The sequence below is a fragment of the Oncorhynchus gorbuscha genome, linkage group LG13, assembly GCF_021184085.1.
Source record: "Oncorhynchus gorbuscha isolate QuinsamMale2020 ecotype Even-year linkage group LG13, OgorEven_v1.0, whole genome shotgun sequence".
In the NCBI taxonomy this organism is placed as follows: Eukaryota; Metazoa; Chordata; class Actinopteri; order Salmoniformes; family Salmonidae; genus Oncorhynchus; species Oncorhynchus gorbuscha.
Window position 1 is genome coordinate 63,311,048 of NC_060185.1, and position 22,431 is coordinate 63,333,478.

Below are 22,431 nucleotides of genomic sequence, written 5' to 3' on the forward strand. Positions count from 1 at the left end.
GCGTCTGTCAGTGAGAGAGAGAATATAGGAGGGCCCCACTGCGCCACTCAGAGATGTAATTAACGTATCGAGTGGATCACTGATCAACAGCGGCACTCGGAGTCCAAACATGGCAAACGCAATGCAGAAACACACAAATCCACGTTTCACATGCACCAAAACGTCAATAGGTGTTCAATACCGCACAGCCCAGGGAAATTAAGAATAGATAACAAAACCAAGTATTGGAAACTACAGTATTTCTACAGTGCTTCAGGAAAAAGACAAAATAATGAATTGGGGAAAAAACCCGAATCATATCATCTCAGATTATGTAGTGTTATTGTAAATGCACTATATGCACCACTGGACAAGCAACGGTCTGTTGGTCCAGCACAAGTGTGGTGGACAGCGACAGGATGACTGATCAAAAGTGTCAGAGCAACCCCAAGCTCAACGACAATATTTTCGTTTCCAAGTCACATATACAAAATAACCTCCACATACCATTTCCTCATAAATACCTGGTCTGTTTTTATTTTTTTGTTTGTAAGGAAAAAAATAATTACACGCACAATGGCGATTGTAATGTAAAAATGGAAGACCAATATTTTTTGTTGTTGTTGACTGATTGTGTACCTTGTACAAGAAAAATATAACTTGTAATAAACTGTATTAGTACGTCGGCTTTCATTTCAATCGGTAACTACCAATGCAAGTCTTTATCTACTACATAGACGCTTGAAAACGGCATGCTATGTCGGGTAGCCATTCTTACGCACGAAGTAGGCCTACATCACTCAAAAAGAACACTTGCTCAATAGACAGCTGAAAAGAGTCAAAGTATACACTGTATGAGTGGGCGGAGGAGGCCACTTGTCGCTGTCAAGACAAAAATAGGCGCAGCCCACACGGTGTGGTGCTGAAACAACTACAGCACTTAGTCTTTGCTCGGTTGGAAATACATGGAAAAAGCAAACCTAAAGCTATTTTTTACGGTACTAAAAACACATCACCTTTAAAAATGCCATATAAAAGGTTAAAGATACTGATTAAAATGAGCCCCGAGGCTCCAGGCGAAGATAGTTGAAAATGGTATTTAAACTGCAAATAAACTCACCTCTAATGGAGAGTCTGGTTCATCCAGGATGTTCTGTTCGTTCTGCATCCGCTGCATCGTCCCTGTAGAACTGGGGTCCATTATCAGTACGTTCTGACTACAGGGTCTGGCGAACTGACAGTCACTCTTTCTGGAGTCAGTCGTCCTGCACACCTCGTAATTGTACACGTGCTGTAGAGTTCCTGTCCCCAGAGTGTCTGCGTAACGCGGTGGATAATACGGAATAACCGGGAGATTGGAATGATAGAGGATGCGAGACTGTCTCCATCTGTATATTTTCACTGATATAATAACCACTAAACACGTGATGAACAGAAATGAGACTACAGCCAAAGCCAAGACTAAGTAAAAAGTCAGGTTGTCATTGTACTCCTTGTCGTGCGTAAAGTCAGTGAACTCCGAGAGCACTTCAGGGAAGCTGTCCGCAACCGCCACGTTAACATTGACTGTGGCTGAACGAGAGGGCTGCCCGTTGTCCTCCACTACAACAGTGATCCTTTGTTTCACAGCATCTTTATCATTGACTTGGCGTATAGTTCTTATTTCTCCATTCTGTAATCCCACTTCAAACAGCGCCCTGTCTGTCGCTTTCTGCAGTTTATACGAGAGCCAGGCATTCTGTCCTGAGTCCACATCAACAGCAACCACTTTAGTTACAAGATAACCCACATCTGCTGAACGAGGCACCATTTCAGCCACCAGAGAGCTGCTAGTCTGGACTGGATACAGAACCTGAGGCGCGTTGTCGTTCTGATCTTGTACGTAAATGAGAACAGTAGTATTACTACTAAGGGGTGGGGAGCCTCCATCTTGCGCTTTGATTAGTATGTTGAACTCTTTAACCTGCTCATAGTCAAGTGAACGCACTGAGTGAATGACACCTTTCTCTGAGTTAATTGAAAAGTAGGTGGAAATTGGGTTTCCGTTTAGCTCACTGTCAATTAGATAATAAGAGATGCGTGCGTTTTGGCCCCTATCTGGATCCGTTGCTTGGATCGCAAGCACAGAAACTCCGGGAGAATTGTTTTCCACGACGTGCGTACTATACACATTTTGACTAAAGGCTGGTGCGTTATCATTAACATCACTGATGTCTAAAACAATAGTTGTCATGCTTGATATCGGCGGCAAACCTTCATCAGTGGCAGTGAGGGTGATGTTGTAGCGAGACACTTTCTCTCGGTCTAAGCTCTTCTCAGTTACCAACGTGTAGTAGTTTCTAAGAGAGGTCTTTATCTTAAATGGGAGGTTTTCGTCGATTCTTAAACGCACTTGTCCATTTTGCCCAGCATCGATATCCTGGACACTTATCAATGCCACAACTGTGCCAGGAATACTATCCTCTGGGATTTTACCAGAAAATGATGTCATGGTTATGATCGGACTATTGTCATTAACGTCTAGAATCTCAATGACTAGTTTACTCGCGCCCGTCAGACCCCACGGGTCTTTAGCTTGAAGGTTCATTTCGTAATTCTGAACAGTTTCGTAATCTAGGTCACCAGTGAGCTTTATCTCCCCAGTATGTGGATCTATATGGAACAAAGGTGGTGTACCCTCCTCCATATGCGTAAATGAATACGTCACATTTCCATTATACCCTTGGTCTGCATCGATGGCACTTACTTGGGCTACAACTGTGCTTCCCAACGCGTTTTCTACAACAGTGACTTTGTACAAAGACTCCGTGAACACAGGCGCATTGTCATTTGCATCCAGAACAGTGATATGTATCTTAACAGTTCCAGACCTTTGTGGGTCCCCGCCATCGACTGCAGTTAATATCAGGGAGTGTTCGCTCTGTTTTTCACGGTCAAGTCCAGACTGCAACACCATTTCTGCGTATTTACTTCCATCAGCTCTACTGTGTTGCTTGAGCACAAAATGATCGGTTGGTTTAACTGTGTAGCTTTGCAGTGAGTTCATTCCCACGTCAGGGTCAGCGGCTCCATCTAATAAGAAAACGGTCCCTATCGGCGAAGACTCCCCAATTTCCAGATGAATGTCCTTTTTTGAAAACACCGGGGCGTTGTCGTTTACGTCTTCAATTTCGATGGTAATCGAATATAATTCAAGTGGGCTTTCAAGAATCATTTCTAAACTGAAGCTACACGGAGATTTCTGACCGCATAATTTCTCCCTGTCAATCCTTTCCTTAACAACCAGATGTCCTTTGTTCTGATTCAGCTCTACATATTGGTTATTACCGTCTATAACTAACCGCGCCCGGCCTGAAATCAGCCTCTTCACGTCCAAACCCAGGTCTTTCGCCACATCTCCGACAAACAAGCCCTTTCTCATTTCCTCTGGTACAGAATATCGAATTTGTCCATTCACCGCACTCAGTACGCAGACAAGCAACATTGAGACTTGCACTTTCCATCTCAAACCCCAGACTGCGCTATTCACAGCCTCTCCATCGCTCATCCTCCTAAAAATATCCATAACGTTACCCAAAACTGGGAAATATATCATGCAATCCAAAACTCACATACAACAGAAATTCTCAAGAAGATATTGTTGTACTCCGTTAAAACTGCTTCGATGGTTCTGTGCGCAATAATCCTTCCTTGGTCTTGTCACTGACGCATAGTTGCCTTGGAGCAGCAGTTATATACGCCTGTGACGAGATAGGTCTCTTGGACAACAGCACCACTCAGAGTGAGTGTGCAGAACGACATCATAGGCCGATGAACCCTCTATTGAAATCATTAACCAATGAATGATTACCCCACCAAATGTTGTCTCATACATCATGAAACAGAACGTCTTGAGTCAAGGGAGCAGCACCTCGGGGTTAAGATCAGAAGTGAGTGCTGTCTCAAAACCTAGGTACACACAGCCCTGAATGTGTCTCATGGGACACTAATGGGAGCTAGCAGATATGTCTGTTACCAACACATTTCAAACATTGTACATTGACTTGTTGGTAGTAAAACAGTAGCTAATGTTGTCATTTGTCAAGTGGGTTAGAGATTGGATACCACTGAGCCACGACATGGTAATGCTTGTTTAATAGTAAATAACCACCACAGGAGGGCAATAAACAGCCATAGTATAGACTACTGATGTATATTACACTGACAATATGTACACTGACCGAGTGGACAAAATATTAGGAACAGACTGACCAGGTGACAGCTACAATCCCTTATTGATGTCACTTGTTAAATTACTTCAATCAGTGTAGATGAAGGGGAGGAGACAGGTTAAAGAAGGATTTTTAGCGTTGAGACAATTGTGGCATGGATTGTGTATGTGTGCCATTCAGGGTGACAACATATTGAAGTGCCTTTGAACGTGGTATGTGTAAGTGCCAGGCGCACCCGTTTGAGTGTGTCAAGAACTGCAACTCTGCTGGGTTTTTTGCGTTCAACAATTTCAAAGCAACGCTGTGACCCTCTCTCTCTCTCTCTCTCTCTCTCTCTCTCTCTCTCTCTCTCTCTCTCTCTCTCTCTCTCTCTCTCTCTCTCTCTCTCGATATGTGTGGTTCAGTAGTCATCCCTGTATGAATCTGAAATATGATTCATGATCCAATCGGATAAGTCCAGTGGCCTACATTTGAGATGGGAGAACAAGCATTCAGCAGAAAGAGGGCCAGTTCAACACTGCCCTATTGACACAGAAATCACACTAATACTGCCTTCTAATCTCAAAGCTACCACAGAGAAGTGTGTGTATCCACAAGGTTGATCAGCTTAATGTGTATTTATGCCTTCATAGTCATGTGATTCATAGAGGCTACTGAATGCATAACGGGTTAGGTAAGGTATAGTGTAACGGGTTGCAGGATTTGGACCTGCTCATGAAATCAGATGGAGGTTTTACACTCCAGAATCAGATGGGAGTTTCACCTAAGGTCCTTGGCTCCAGCTGAGGGTTTCAACTCAGCCACCGCGATCAGAGTCAATCAATCAATCAATCAAATGTATTTATACATCCCTTTTTCCAACATCAGATGTCACGAAGTGCTGTACAGAAACCCAGCCTAAAACCCCAAACAGCAAGCAATGCAGATGTAGAAGCAATTAAGGCCAGATTGTTCTTCTAAGACGTTCAAACGTTCATAGATGACCAGCAGGGTCAAACAGACGTGAACGCAGCGACCTTGAATCGTGGAGTTTCCTGCCGCTATAACGTTTCAACTTCCTGGTTCCCACCTCTGCAACGGGCCGTGCATTTCCACCTTCATTCCACAAAACCACATTCACACCCAGCAGCATCCACCAGTCACACATTTGTACATACTTCACTATCAACTCAAGGACAGAACTACATTTAGGAGAGTGTGCTCTTTTAGTAGGTCACACAGGTGGACCCCCCCCCCCCGGCTGCTCCTGCTGTGCTCTGCTGTGGCACAGAGCAAAGCATTAGCATGTTATGTGGCCGCAAACCACAACACTCCCCACATTATGGCGGTGTATTATTCAGTTGGCCACATCGGGAGGCAGCAGGATAAATATTCATGCCAGAGGAAAGTAGGTCTAGAACTGCACTGAAACAAGAACACTGTTTGTAAGACAACCACCGGAGCTGTTCATTGGTGGTGGTGTTGTTAATGTACAGAAAAGAGAAGTTCCCAGCGGTCATTCTGACTTCAGTTACCAAACCCGAGCAGATCTGTCTTAGAAAACATCTCTGCGCGTCCTCGAATCGTGTTGTCTCCTGTTGATAAAGACCCCAATCTGCTATTGCTGGCTCTGTGGATTGTATTTTTCAATTATTATCACAGTATGTCAAATCTGAATTTGTGCTTATGGGTGACCTGAACCTCGACTGGTTGACATCCAAGTCTGATCAACTCAAGGGTCTACGTAACACCGGAAATCTTACTCAGATTGTTAACAGTGGAACACGGTTGAATATAAAGTATCATCGGAAATCCCCTTTGATTGATTTGAACCGACACTCCTCCTCATTTTAAACACAAATCGGAATCAGGGTGTGGCTATCACCTGAAAACTGAAAGCAGAACACTACCTCAAATCTACTTTTGATCATCTGAATTATCCTTATACATTTTGGCAAGTACTGAAAGGTTGGTAAGTGCAAAAAAAAGATGCACAGCTTCCTTAACATCTACTACTGGACTCACATGTGGCAACTGAGAGAACCTCTATTCTTAAATCTTTAAATCAGCATTTTCTTGCTGCAGGCAGGTTATTTAATAGGGTTTAAAGGTCAAAATGATCCCCCGTGAAATTACCTGACACTCCTGAGCACTTCTTCTCCAGGTTCTCATTCTCACCTTCTCTGTATCAGAGGTGTATAGAGCCATGAAAGCAAATTATGTACAAAAAAATAATATATATATATATATATCCCCTGGCCCTGATGATCTAGACAACCTTGAACATGCATCTTCAACCTCACCCTAGAATGTCATGTCATCCCCAAGTTGTGCAAAACAGCATTTGACCTACCTCTTTTGAACAGAGGTGATCCCACACTACTGTGCAACTATTGGCCCATATCTAAATGGTCTGCTTTGGCAAAAGTATTGGAGTCCCTAGTCAATAAGCAGCTTAAAGCCTACCACCAGAAAAACAATATATTGAGTGGTACGCAATCAGCTTTCAGGTCAAGCCACAACACTGTTACAGCAACGTTGAATGTTTTGGGTGCTATTCACCGTGGCCTGGATAAGAAGTTTGCATTGTGCATCTGTGTTCATAGACTTGTCAAAGGCATTTGACGCTGTGGACCACACTGTCTTGCTGATGACACTGTTTTCTACTCTAAGTGGCAGCAGTTTGACTTTGGCTTTTGAAAAAGCTCAACATACTGTAGCTTTTAACCATCATTCAACAGAATCTGTACGAGTTGAAGCTTGTTCCGAATTCCTCAAAAACAAAGTGCATGGTATTTTACAACGCTGAAAAAATGATGTTGTTTATGGGCAGACCCCAAGCACTACCCTGAAGGCACTTGATTCCATGTATCATGCAGCACGTAGGTTTATTACCAACCAAAAGCATCTGACACACCACTGTGATCTCTAGAGCGCTGTTGGCTGGTCTTCGTTGACTCTACGTAGGCTTAAACGTTGGTCTACTATGATCTATTAGGCCATTTTGGGAAAACTGCAGCTTTATCTCTGTTCTTCTTTGATAAGGTCTTAAAAATAAATACCAGTCACGGTCTCACTCTTACTTACGTTTAACGGTTCCTAAAATCAGATCATGGCAAATAGTGTTTTAGCTACTCAGCTCCGTGGTCTTGGAATTCTCTCCAGACCAGCTGGAAACTCCAGGGTCTTGTTTAAAAGTTTGGTTGACTCACATGTTACTGAGGAATGTGATTGCCATTAGGACGTGATGCAGTGGTACATATGATCAATAAAATAAAATAAACTACAACGCTTGTATGTTTCTGTAATTGTATTGTGTGTCTACATCAACATGTAGTTCATGGTGTGTCTCTGTCTGTAAGTTGTTATTGTTCCCCCCCTGCTGCAGTCTCGGTTGGACCAGGTCTCTCTTGAAAAACAGATTTTTTTATCTCAGTGAGACTACCCTGGATAATTGAAGGTTAAATAAAATGACCTTACGTGCTTTGTGTTGAGTACAAAGCCACTTAGAAATAGTTTAGATTGATGCACGGTTCTTTCTTTGGAGCTATACAAAGGAAAATACAATGTCGTTGCCGTTTTGAAGGCAGACAAGTGACAGACAAGTGACAGACAAGTGACAGACAAGTGGAGAGAGAAAAGACATGGGGGAGAGAGAGAGATGTCCCCAAAATGTCACAGTGGCTCTTTTTTTTTAGAGAGCGTTGCCTAGTTGTGAATATATGCGAGACCTGCGACCTACGGTGTCTTACTTACTGTCATTGTTTCTGAGCCCGTGTGTGTTGCTCATTGTGTGTGAGCGTTGCAAGTAGAATTAGAAAAGTGAATGTTTCTCACCTGTCATATATGTAGAGGAGGTCCATTCAGAGGGAGAGGGAGGCCAAAGAGAGAGAGAGAGGGAAAGAGAGAGAGAGAGAGAGAGAGAGAGAGAGAGAGAGAGAGAGAGAGAGAGAGAGAGAGAGAGAGAGAGAGAGAGAGAGAGGGAGAGAGAGAGAGAGGGAAAGAGAGGGGGGAAAGCAAACCGTTAGGAAGACATTCCTATGATCGTTTGATATTTGATATTGTTGACCGACACAAAATTGGACCAGACAAATTAGAAAGCAGTGTTCTGTGAAGGAATTATCCTAGTCTCTGTTCCAAGGGCATCTGTACGATCCCCAACACTACAGTGGGGCCTTATTCGCAGGTACAGGCTCTCAACAGAACTGCAGTCGATTCCTGATCAATGCAACATCTAATAGGACTATTTCTGAATGTGATCACTGAACCAGAGTGTGGAGATATCAAAAGCAAGTAAACAGAAATGTACCACACAACTCAACACAATGCACACACTTAGGCCCAGGAGTGTTTCCTGATGACCTGAGCAGGAAAAGGCTCGGGCACTAGTTCAATCCCTGTAACGCACTACATATCCCATTGGCTGGGCCATGGCTACAGTATAACACAGCATAGCAGACAAATTGGGATTCCATAATGCTGTATATGCCTCACATTTCTTCTTCTTCTCCCATGACTGAAATGTGGACCATCACAGAGCCTGCAGCCATAACATGAGCACACATGGGTTCACATGGAAATCTAACCAATGTGACAAGCTCTCCGTTCTGCGTTGAGGACTCACATTTACATTTACATTTAAGTCATTTACACACAGTCACACACAGTCACACACAGTCGCACACAGTCTCACACAGTCTCACACAGTCTCACACAGTCTCACACAGTCTCACACAGTCTCACACACACACACACACACACACACACACACACACACACACACACACACACACACACACACACACACACACACACACACACACACACACACACACACACACACACACACACACACACACACACACACACACACACACACACACACACACACACACACACACACACACACACACACACACACACACGATAACCATTACAACGTTTAACCTCTGACCTGAGTACAGCCAGATCACTACTGACCAGGACAACTGAACACAGCAACAGTGAAGCTCTATCAGAGGCCATCAGAGTAGCAACCTCTGACATTTCCTTATAACCGTTTCAATGAGAGGTCATGAGGTGACATAGTGTAACATAACCACTGTAGGTGTGACATAACCACTGTAGGTGTAACATAACCCCTGTAGGTGTAACATAACCACTCGAGGTGTGACATAACCACTGTAGGTGTGACATAATCACTGTAGGTGTAACATAACCCCTGTTGGTGTGACATAACCACTGTAGGTGTGACATAACCACTGTAGGTGTGACATAACCACTGTAGGTGTGACATAACCACTGTAGGTGTGACATAACCACTGTAGGTGTGACATAACCACTGTAGGTGTGACATAACTACGTGATGATATCAAGATAAAAGAAATAGCAGCTTGCAAACTGGTTTTAGCTCCCAAAACAAAGCAACGAACATAGAGATCAGCCTGCTAGACAACCACACACAGAGAAACAGAGTACACAGAAAGGACAGGCAGGGCAGTAGAATGATAGGCTACACAATAGATGATGACACTCTCACATTTACACTTGAATCATTTAGCAGGTGCTCTTATCAAGAGCGACTTGAGTGTATACATTTGCATACTGGTCCCCCATGGGAATCGAACCGACATCCCTGGTGATGCAAGCACCGTGCTCTACCAACTGAACCAGACAGTTGCTGGTAGATGAGCAGAGCTTAGTTCAGACAAGATATAAGGGAAAGGGGATACCCAGTTAGTTGCACAACTGAACACATTCAACCGATGCAATGCTTTGCCATAGCTGACACTTAATGAACTACGTCATCAGAAGTCCATTCCCAAAGGCTCACCTTGAGACTTGTGCGTCTGAGTGTGCCTTTTTGATAGGCCATGCCGCTTTTCCTCAATAGGTCAGTGTCTACGGAGGGCCCGAAACGGAAGTCACCTTTCCACGAGCCAGTGGTCAGAAAGGAGTCGTATTGGTCATCTTTCAGGACAGTTCCACACCGGCTGACGTCAGCGTATCTCGGGGGGCCGTAGGCCGCAGGGAAGACTGGGAGGCTAGACGCGCGGTACACGAACCCACGTCGACACATCTTGAAGTACACGACCGCACTGATCAGAACAAGGAGGAGAGAAGACACGGTCGCCAGGGCGATTTTCAAATAAAGCGTCAAGTTATAGCTCGCCTGTGAGTCATCGTCCGTGTTCTCAAGAAGCTCGTTTAAAACAGGCATGTCATCGCCAATGACTACATTGACTGTGGCAGTGGCTGAGAGAGACTGAGGCCCGTTGTCCCTTACCATGATGACAAGAGTTTGTTTAGGCTCGTCCTGCTCTACAAATGGCCTCACAGTCCTGATTTCCCCGCTGTGCAGGCCCACAGTGAAGAGGTTGGGCTGTGACGCTTTGACCACATGGTAGGAGAGCCACGCGTTATTGCCAGAGTCAGCATCTACAGCAAGCACTTTGGTAACCAGGTAACCTTTAGGTGCCTCCAGTGGCACCAGGTCCTCAGCGATGAAGCCAGATGATTGGACAGGATACAGAACAACAGGTGTGTTGTCGTTATGGTCACCGACGAACACCCTCACAGTGCAAGTACTGGAAAGAGGAGGGTCACCACCGTCTTGAGCTGTCACTCCTACCTGATAGTGACTGGCCTGCTCATAATCAAAGGGGCGCGAGGTGAAGAGCTCTCCGGTCTCCGCGTTAATGGAGAGGGAAGAGAATGTTTCTGGGGTCATGCCTTCTGATAAAGAGTACAGTATTTTCGCATTGGGTCCTGCGTCTAGATCCTCGGCTCTCACCCTTATCACCAACGTGCCTCTGTGTTGGTTTTCCCAAACGTTGGCGGTGTACTCGCTCTGCGTAAAAATAGGGGGGTTGTCATTCACGTCACCCACTGTGATGGATATCACGTTTCTACTGAACAGTTTGGGAGAACCAGAGTCGATAGCTGTCACCGTGATGTTATAGTGTGGGTTCATCTCTCTATCTAATATACCATCAGTCACCAACATATAGTAATTCTTAACCTCTGATATCAACTTGAAAGGTATGTCGTTTGAGATGGCACACTTGACTCGACCACTGTTTCCAGTGTCCAGGTCATACACGTTAAGCAGAGCAACCATGGTACCGGGTTTAGAATCCTCAGAAATGATAGCCGTGGCTGATTTCAAAGCAATAACTGGTTCATTGTCGTTCACATCAATCACTTCAATGATGAGTTTACAGTGTGATGCCTGACCCCCGCCATCTTTAGCCTGGACATCAAGTTCATGCGCACTCGCCTCCTCATAGTCCACTTGACCCGCCACCCTCACCTCCCCACTCACAGGGTCAATTTCAACGATGCCTCTAGTTTTGTCAGACACGTGGCTGAAATAGTAGGTTATCTCCCCATATGCACCGTCATCTAAATCTGTGGCGTTCAGCGTCGTCACCAAAACCCCCGTGGCAGAATTCTCTATCAGAGAGGCTCTGTAAGTCCTCTGGCTGAAAACGGGGACGTTGTCATTGGCATCCAGAACATGGATGTGAACAGACGCGGTACCTGACCTGGCAGGATTACCCCCGTCAACCCCACTGATGGTCAGAGTGTATTCGGCCTGGTTCTCCCGGTCCAAAGTTTTTTTCAGAACCAGCTCTGGGTATGCTATTCCATTCACTTGAGTGTTAATTTCTAAGGCAAAATGATCATTGTGACTCAGTTTATAATCACGAACCGAGTTGGTTCCCAAATCAGGGTCATGCGCACTCTCCAGAGGGAAGCGTCTCCCCGGCACCGTCGACTCGACCAGGTCCAGATCTATTAACCCAGTAGCAAAAGCAGGGCTATTGTCATTGATATCCTGAATGTCCAAAACAAGACTGTACACTTTGAGCGGATCCTCCAGCAGCAGCTGATACTGTAGGACGCAGACAGCTGCCTGCGCGCACAACTCCTCTCTATCTATCCTCTCGCTGACCAACAGAGAGCCCGAACCATAGTCAAGCTCACAAAGCTGCCGAGTGCCCTCCGCCACGATGCGGGCTCGACGTGCACCAATCTCAACTAATTTCAGCCCCAGATCCAGAGCCAGGTTCCCAATGACCGAGCCGCGCTCCATCTCCTCTGGTACGGAGTAGCGCACATCTCCAAACGACGCGCCGAAGAGAAGCACAATCCCCCAAAATCGCAGCCAGCTACTCCGTTTTACGCACAGTTGCTCTATGGTAAATTCCATGTTGATAATACGATTTATTAGTAGTACAACCATGTTTAAACACGACTAAGATTAGTTATAAAATATATAGTTTGGTTGAAAATAAATATAGCATCAAAGCTACGCAGTGACCTTCTTATACTCGTCTCGAGCCGAGTAGAGCATGCCCTACTCCGGAGCCTGCTCGTGTCAGTTTAGATTTCTCTCCTCCTGCCTCAATCGCGTGCACTCACTCTCACTATGACTATGACTGGGCTACCAAAGTTCTCGCTCTCTTTCTCTCTCTTTCTCTCTCTTTCTCTCTCTTTCTCTCTCTTTCTCTCTCTTTCTCTCTCTTGCTCTCTCTTGCTCTCTCTTGCTCTCTCTTGCTCTCTCTTGCTCTCTCTTGCTCTCTCTTGCTCTCTCTCACACACACACACACACACACACACACACACACACACACACACACACACACACACACACACACACACACACACACACACACACACACACACACACACACACACACACACACACACACACACACACACACACACACACACACACACACACACACACGGATGGGGAGGGAGAGCCATATTCCAATCCAACGCGATAAAATAGCGTCACCCAGAGACCTAGATAATAATTGCATTATATAATATCTGACGATGTGACTTGATCTACAAAATACGTTGCATTAGAAATGTCTATCGTGTTTGCATGTTACTGTGTTCCTGTGTAGCTCAGTTGGTAGAGCATGGCGCTTGTAATGCCGGGGTAATGGGTTCGATCCCCGGGACCACCCATACGTAGAATGTATGCACACGTGACTGTAAGTCGCTTTGGATAAAAACGTCTGCTAAATGGCATATATTATTATTACTGTGTCCTAAGAGAATGTCAAAGTAGTTCAACAAGTTGTTGTAAAAGTCTATACTGTCACTTCAACAACAGACATGTATGTAGCCTACACATGTGAACATGACACACATTTGCCAGACAAACTGCACCAAATAGGTTGTCGGATCGCATACGATGTGCTGAGTGTTAAGACTCGTCAGCTCAACGGCACCCGAGCTTTATGACGACACCAATGGGTGGAGAACTGGATCTATTAAAACACTGCTGGTGAACAGCGACACTTTGAGTATACCTTTCAAAATGACACACAGCAAATATTTTTCAAAATGATTTACAAAACGTGAATAATACCTATAGCCTGCTTTATAGCTATTTGGAATAACTTTTACCCTGCGTTTATCGAAATAAGCATAGGCAAATAGACGGATAGGAAATGTATATCCACAACATATACATCGTCGCACGAATACAGTCCGCATACTCAGGCAGAAAAATACATTCATTACAAAAGAGTCGTTTAGGACCACACAACTGAAATATAAGGTGCAAGGCAAATAAGATGTATGATCCTGGTTTTACAGCCAGCACACCCAATGTAATCTACAAAAACAGAGAAGATGGCATGAAAGGAAAGTGTTGACACGTCAGTCAATCAATGATGAATGATCCTTACTGGTTTATAGACATTTTCCACATTTCAGCACCATGGACAGAAACAATGAGAGGCCTTCAGCGGCACTGCACTTTAACAACTCGCACACTGATTCTCTCATAATTCTACAAAAAGCCCGCCACACACAGCAATTCTCTTTTGTAAACCCTTTCCAGACAAATATTCACTCAAAAAGTACCAAATTCCGATTATCAACTCATTTTCTGTAACCTCAAATATGTGAAGCATGAGTGAAATATCCGCCGAATATACCATATACATACAAAATATGTGGACACCCCTTCAAATTAGTGGATTCGTCTTATTCAGCCACACCCGTTGCCGACAGGTGTATAAAATCGAGCAAACAGCCATGCAAAAGAAAAACATTGGCAGTAGCATGGCCTTACTGAAGAGCTCAGTGACTTTCAACATGGCACAGTCTTAGGATGCCACCTTTCCAACAAGTCAGTTCATCAAACTTCTGCCCCGCTACAGCTGCTCTGGTCAACTGTAGGTGTTGTTATGTACATCTAGGAGCCAAAACGGCTCGGCCGCACAAGCTCACAGAATGGGACCGCCGAGGGCTGAAGCGCATTGCGTGTAACAATCGTCTGTCCTCTGTTGCAACACTCACTACAGAGTTCAAAACTACCTCTGGAAGCAATGTCAGCATAATAACTTTTTCGTTGGGAGCTTTATTAAATGTGTTTCCATGTCCGAGCAGCCTAAGGTCACCATGCAGAATGCCAAGCGTCGGGTGGAGTGGTGTGAAGCTCACCGGCTTTGGACTCTGGGGCAGTGGAAACGTGGTTCTCTGGAGTGATTAATCATGCTTCACCATCTGACAGTCAGACGGTCGAATCTGGGTTTGGCGGATGCCAGGAGAAAGCTACCTGTCTGAATGCATAGTGCCAACTGTAAAGTTTGGTGGAGGAGGAATAATGGCTTTGGGCTGTTTTTCATGGTTCGGGCTAGGCCCCTTAGTTCCAGTGAAGGGAAATCTTAATGCTACAGCATACAATGACATTCTAGACGATTCTCTCCTTCCAGCTTTGTGGCAACAGTTTGTGGAAGGCCCTTTCCTGTTTCAGAATGACAATGCCCCTGTGCACAAAGTGAGGTCCAAACAGAAATGGTCTGTCGAGATCGGTGTGGAAGAACTTAACTGGCCTGCAAAGAGCACTGACCTCAACACCATCGAAGACCTTTCGGATAATTTGGAATGCCGACTGCGACCTCACTAATGCTCTTGTGGCTGAATGGAAGCAATTCCCATCAGTAATGTTTAACATCTAGTGGAAAGCCTTCACAGAAGAGTGGAGGCTGTTATAGCAGCAAAGGGAGGACCAACTCCATATTAATGCCCATGATTCTGGAACGAGATGTTCCACGAGCAGGTGTCCACATACATTTGGTCACGTAGTTTATCAATCACAAACATAGGCCTACCACATCAGAAGTAAAACAAATATTAAAAAATACACATGTAATATCAAGCTGTAGGTTATCATTTATATTGCATGGGGCAGAAATAATTATCTAAAACATCACAAATTGTATGAAACCTGGAGCATGTATAATCGATACCTAATAGGGAATGAGTAAATTCGTGGGTGTAGCCTTGTAATTTCTCCAGGGGGAAAAGTGATTGTACAAGGCATTTTAGCTGAAATTAAATGATTATATTGAAAGTATAGCCTTTATTCTATCATATGTAGGCCAAAAACAAATGTAATTTATTATTATTTACCTACCTCTGGGGACCTATCAGACTCATCAAACGCTTCAGCAAAGTCAGTTGGAGTTTTTCTCAGAGTCTGGTTGGTAGGCAGCGTGTTGTCATTGTAAGATCTGACAAACTTGAAGTCACTGGAGCGCGAACCCGTCGTCAGGTAGGCGTCATAATTGTAGGTGCTGCGGAGAGTTCCCGCGCCATCCACATCTGCGTAGTTTGGAGGGAGATACGCACTTGGGATGGTGACCGCTCCGTCAAACATCAGTCTGGGCTTTCTCCTGCGGCAAAAACTCACGACCAGGATGACAATAATGAAGGTAAGGAAGAAGGTGGAGACGGACACCAGCGCGATGATCAGATAAGAGGTGAGTTTGGAATTGCTGTCATCATAAGATATATCTTTCAGTTCTGGCACTTCAGCCAAGTTGTCAGAAATCACTAAATACATGGCACAGGTCGCAGAGAGAGAGGGCTGTCCGTTATCTTTTACTGACACAATAAGGTTCTGTTTCATGCTGTCAGATTCGGAAATGTCCCGCTGTGTCCTGATCTCTCCGCTGTGGAGACCAATAGTGAAAAGTCCCGGATCAGTGGATTTGACTATATGATAGGACAGCCAGGCGTTCTGGCCGGAGTCCGCGTCCACCGCTATCACCTTGGAAACAAGAGAGCCCCCGTGTGCAGCTTTGGGGACCAGCTCGGTCATGAAGGAGTTCCCCTCCGGAGCGGGATATAGTATCTGAGGAGAGTTGTCATTCACATCCGTTATGAACACACTGACGGTGACGTTGCTGCTGAGCGGAGGAGAACCGTTGTCTCTGGCCACAACGTGGACTTTAAAGCTACTGCACTGTTCATAATCAAACGACCTCCCAGCGTGGATCACCCCCGTGTCTCCGTTAACGGATACCAATGAGGACACCGGAACACCGTTCACATCACCGGGTAAGATAGAGTAAATCACTGTACCATTCTGTCTCCAGTCTGGATCTCTTGCATTAACGGAACACAATGATGAGTCTGGTTTGTTATTTTCAGTCACGTGGGCGCTATAGGACTGTTCCTCAAACACAGGTGGGTTGTCGTTGACGTCAGCTACAGATAACTGAACGGTTTTAGAGGAGGACAGCGGCGGAGAGCCCTCGTCGGTGGCGGTGATGGTTATGTTGTAATCAGACACTAGTTCACGGTCCAGTTCGCCCGTGGTCACCAGAGAATAGTAGTTTTTGATGGATGGCACCAGCTTAAAAGGAACGTTTTGCCGAATGGAGCAGTGGACCTGTCGGTTATTCTCAGAGTCTCTATCCTGCACGTTAATGATGCCCACCTCTGTGCCAGGTGACGCGTTCTCAGGTATGGGGTTACTCAGAGATTTCAGATATATTACAGGGGCGTTGTCATTTACATCCGTGATATCTATAATCACTTTTGAATCAGATGAAAGGCCATAGCCATCTTTACCCTCTATGCGCATTTCATATTTTGGGTCGCCTTCGAAATCTATCGGACCTATCACCTTAATTTCTCCAGTATTGTGGCCCAAAGAAAATACCTTTATTGCTTTGTCAGATATGCGACTGAATTCATACGTCACTTCCCCATTCACTCCCTCATCTGCATCTGTAGCACTTACTGTAACCACTACAGTACCTAAAGGAGAGTTTTCAGGCAGACTGGCTTTATAGACGGCCTGGCTAAACACTGGGGCGTTATCGTTAGCATCCAGTACAGTGACGTGTATGACTACAGTACCTGATCTCTGCGGAGTGCCGCCATCTATTGCAGTTAGCAGTAAACTCATGTCCTGTTTTTCTTCACGATCTAGTTCTTTATCTAAAACCAACTCTACGTGCTTTCTTCCATCTGTGTAATCGTGAACAGACAGCACAAAATGTTCATTACTTTGTAATGTATACCTTTGCACTGTGTTCTGTACCATGTCTGCGTCATGTGCCTCGTTAACACGATAGCGAGCCCCTTTGACTGCCAACTCACTAATTTCCAATTTGATTGTGTCCTTCGGGAAAATGGGTGAATTATCGTTGACATCCTCAATCAGTAGTGATACACGATGCAATTCCAAAGGACCTTCTAGAACCAACTCGAATGTAAGCATACACGAAACCTTATCTCCACATAGCTCCTCTCTGTCAATCCTTTCCGCAACAATCAAATCCCCCGTACTCTGATTAATATCACAATAACGTTCATAGTTCCCCTCGGTATCAATTCGGGCCTTACGAGCGGACAGTCTGCTGGCTTTCAAACCGAGATCTTTGGCTATATTTCCAATTACAGATCTGCGTTTCATCTCCTCCGGAAAAGAATAGCTCACGTCTCCAAAGGCGGTGTGCAGCGTTGGGAGAAAGAATGCAAAGCTGTAGACCAGGCCTGTCACCGATATTCCTTTGTGACCCATCCTTGGAATATAAACTGCAAACTAGCATATGATTAGATACTGGAATGTAAAGAAATAGTGTTCCACAAAAATATGGAGTCTGATTAAAAATAATATCCACCGAATGTTGCAGAAATCTGACCGTTTCCAAATCTTTTCCTCCGCTAAATGGCACCAGAGCACACTGGCCTGGAAACAGAACGAAGTGGGTGGAGAACTGGGTCTATAAAAACACAGCTGGTGAATAGCGACACAGTGAGAATAGCGACACAGTGAGAATAGCGACACAGTGAGTACTCTTTAGAAATGACATATGGTAACAAACCTTCTAAATCTACAGTATGTTTCACGAAAAGTCATCATAGTAATCTGTAGCCTATATAAGTGGGCTGCATGATTGAATAGGTAGACTACTACTGTAATTACGCAAATAAGACAAAAATATAGAGAAAAAACAGTCAACGGCAGTAAAACGCACAACACATCAATCACGGAAGGGTAAATCCATTCGATTTCAATCCCTTTTGTTGACAGCATCCCTGAAACAAAACTTTCTATTCATGTTTCCCCGTGGAGAAGAGGTCAGAAAGTGACTTTTTGGACCTGACTGCCATAACATCCAGGAGATACTCAAAGTTGACTCATGTTCCATGTGTTCCTAACTGGAAGATACAAACGGTTGAGTTGGAAATCATTTAAACGCTTACAAACAGTGTTGTCAAACCACGTTATTATTTCAAAAAATATATACATATACTTTTAAATCATTCTGATTCCCATGTAAAATAGCATTTTTGAGTGACTAGAATATAACCCATAATATTTGTTTTGGATAGCCTTTAGTTGTTCGATGTTGTTAGATATAAACCTTTAACATCAAGTATCTAACCATGTGTCAAATGTGATTTAAAAATAATATTTGCATATGTTGTAGCTCAGACCCTATTCTGCGCTGTGCCCGCTATCGGTTGAGATACAACATGCTCTTAAATACTGGGTGGGTGTCATTTCAATCATAGACATACATTTAATAGAACGGACCTATCCCTTCAGACCACAGTAATTTAGCTTGTAGACAGACCACTGTCAAATGTCAACTTGAATGGTCATGTCTATTCTATGATCTATGTTTCTATGATATCAATAGGTTTACAGTATATTGAGAATTGGCAGTATAATTTAAAACAACAGATATTCCCATTCAAGTTAACATTCTCTGATGTGTGGGCCTCCAACCATCTTTGTGGTACTATTTCAAAGTTGAAATGTAAATGTTATTGCAATTTGTTTTGTACATTTATCAGCCAAAACTTGACACCCACATTCAAAATAGGGTCTAAAATACAACAAAAGTGAATATGAAATAACTCTGAATTTACGCATTTTTTAGATAATTAATGTTAAAGGTTTAAGAAAATATATATCTTTTTTTTACTCCCCCCCAATATAGTTTAACAACCCTGTTTGTAAGCTTTTTATATATGATATAAATCTAAACCGTTTGTTGATCTTTTCCAGCGATGAAGACATGGTTGTCTCGTGGTGTGGTGTGGTATGTAACATCAGTCAACTTTGAGCACATTTATCTCTTGAATATTTTGGAATTCCGGTCCAAAAAGTCACTTACCGAACACCTCTACAACAGGCAAATATGTATGGAAGGTTTCGTTCAAATCAAAACAGGTGACGTCAAAAAGTGATTGAATTCAAATGGATTTACCAGACATTTAAAATCCATATCAGACTATTTTCACGAGTTAAGATATAGATTGAAAGAAATACGTTGCAAAGTGAACACATCATATTTGAGGTGCAATATACAAAAACAGAGAGTATGGCAATGAATGAAAGTAATGACAGTCAAAAGGCGATGAAAAGTAAACCCTAAAGGTTGTACATGTTTTATTTCAGCACCATGGACAGCGACATACACATGCCGCTGCTCAACGCTTCTCTCATCACTCTGTCTTAGTTGCTCTCTTCATACCGTATTTATATTTTGTAAACCCTTTCCAAATAGGCCTGCACTCGAACAGGGCAAACAAGGCTACTAACGAATTTTAACCTTAAACATGCAGCATGTAGGCATATGTGAAAACAAATCTCAATCAATCAATCACATCATAGACATCACAGCTCAAAGCACATACTCAAATCATAATAATTCCATCCACAAAATAGATTAGCATAAAACATTTTCACTTCAATTTTGAGGGTATATACACATTATCATGAATATAATCGAACCTAAAGAATGAACAAGTTAACCAATATGGCGGCTTTCAAGACAACTCGGAAACTCTGATCATCTGAATAAAAATGTGGGTATGTTTTTTGCGTAGAGCTTCCTATTGGTTGATTCTGATACTTTCGATGTGGGAAACTCGGAGCTCATCTTTCTACAATGAGTTTCCAAGTAGGTAATGTGCGAATTTTCCAAGTTCCAAGTTGTCTTGAAAAGGACAAACTGGGGCATTGACTGAGGTTACTCCTGTGAGAATACTGAATTATCCGAGGGGAAAAAAGGTTACTGTACAAATCAAATCAAATATTATTGGTCACATACACATGGTTAGCAGATTAATGCGAGTGTAGCGGAATGCTTGTGCTTCTAGTTCCGACAGTGCAGTAATATCTAACAAGTAATCTAACAATTCCACAACAACTACCTAATACACACAAATCTAAAGGGATGGAATAAGAATAATAACATTTAAATAAACTCAGAAAAAAAAGAAACGTCCTCTAAATGTCAACTGCATTTAATTTCAGCAAACTTAATTAAAATGTGTAAATATTTGTAGGAACTGTCAGGATTTGGCCAGGGTTGTTCCGGTTTTTGGTCACTAGATGCCCCCATTGTGCCTTTTGACCTTTTGTTTTCCCTTGATCCCCATTATTATTTGCACCTGTGCATCGTTTCCCCTGATTGTGTGGAGGAAGACCCGTCTTAATCTTATGCGTTCCTCACAGAGGTACCAACAACAAGCCAACAGACGTCGCCGTCCCGGGCCTACCCTGCGCCCCGGCCAGAGAGTCTGGCTCTCCACAAGAGACTTACCACTACGGGTGGAGCCTCGCAAGCTGTCCCAAAAATACATCGGTCCCTTTAAGGTTGCCAGGAGAGTTAACACAGTTTCTTATCGCCTACACTCACCCAGATCCCTTAAGATTAATCCCACGTTTCATATTTCCTTATTAAAACCTGTTGTTTTTTCTCCCCTTGTCCCGGCAGACAGACCTCCCCCTCCGCCTCGTGTCATTGGAGGCCAGCCGGCTTATACCATCCATCGGATACTGGATTCCCGCCGGGTGCAGCGGTCCTGGCAGTATCTGGTGGACTGGGAAGGCTACGGTCCCGTGGAGCGCTCTTGGGTTCCTGCCAAAGACATACTGGACCCTGACCTCATTCATCAGTTCAGGGCCCTCCACCCTGAGAGAGCTGGTAGGAACGTCAGGAGCCGTTCCTAAGGGGGGGATTCTGTCAGGATTTGGCCAGGGTTGTTCCGGTTTTTGGTCACTAGATGCCCCCATTGTGCCTTTTGACCTTTTGTTTTCCCTTGATCCCCATTATTATTTGCACCTGTGCCTCGTTTCCCCTGATTGTATTTAAACCCTTTGTTTTCCTCTGTTCTTTGCTCTGTGTTTGTATGTTAGCACCCAGCCCTAGTACTCTGTGAACTCTTGTTGATCCCGGTGGACTCTCTTGTGGAATTCTGTTTTTTGTTCTTGTTTGTTTGTTTTTGAGTATCTTTTGAGGCTTTTTGTGCTTTACCTTCCACCTTGTGGATTTACCTTTTTTGTCTTGGAGGATTACCTTTGTTCTTGTAGGATTCCTTTTGAGGTTGTGGAGTTACATGTTTTCCTGAAGAACTTAACTTTTTACTTCATTAAATACACCGTCTCAAGTACTGCTGTGTCTGCCTCATCTTCTGGGTTCTGCCGACTATTCGTGGCTCAGTTGGTTAAGTGACTGTTTCTCACTCCGGAGACCCGGGTTCGTAACCGGGTCCTGACAGGAACACAACAAAATTCAACAACTGAGACATAAACTGAACAAGTTTCACAGACATGTGACTAACAGAAATGGAATAATGTGTCTCTGAACAAAGGGGGGGGGGGTCAAAATCAAAAGTAACAATCTGGTGTGGCCACCAGCTGCATTAAGTACTGCAGTGCATCTCCTACTCATGAACTTCACCAGATTTGCCAGTACTTGCTGTGAGATTCCACACTTCCACCAAGGCACATGCAAGTTCCCAGACATTTCTGCGGGAAATGGCCCTAGCCCTCACCCTCTGATCAAACAGGTCCCAGATGTGCTCAATGGGATTGAGATCCGGGCTCTTCGCTGGCCATGGCAGAACACTGACATTCCTGTCTTGCAGGAAATTACGCGCAGAATTATGCACAGCATTTTCATGCTGGAGGGTT

At 44.0% G+C, this 22,431-nt stretch overlaps 1 protein-coding gene across 5 annotated transcripts in view; it reads right to left on the bottom strand.

The window, feature by feature from the left end:
• The window catches only part of LOC123993289 (protocadherin gamma-C5-like), a 185,703-nt gene that overhangs the window by 155,330 nt on the left and 7,942 nt on the right, over window positions 1–22,431 (bottom strand). For 4 of the 5 annotated variants that reach the window (XR_006831421.1, XR_006831420.1, XM_046295242.1 and 1 more), the window contains exon 1: window positions 1,100–3,668. The exons of the other annotated variant lie outside the window; for it this stretch is intronic. Coding sequence is in view for 2 of the 4 variants with exons in the window: in XM_046295242.1 (XP_046151198.1) it covers window positions 1,100–3,574 (2,475 nt within the window). In the remaining 2 variants the exon portion in view is untranslated. Of the gene's footprint in view, window positions 1–1,099; window positions 3,669–22,431 lie in introns of those variants that run through there. 5 annotated transcript variants of the gene reach the window in all.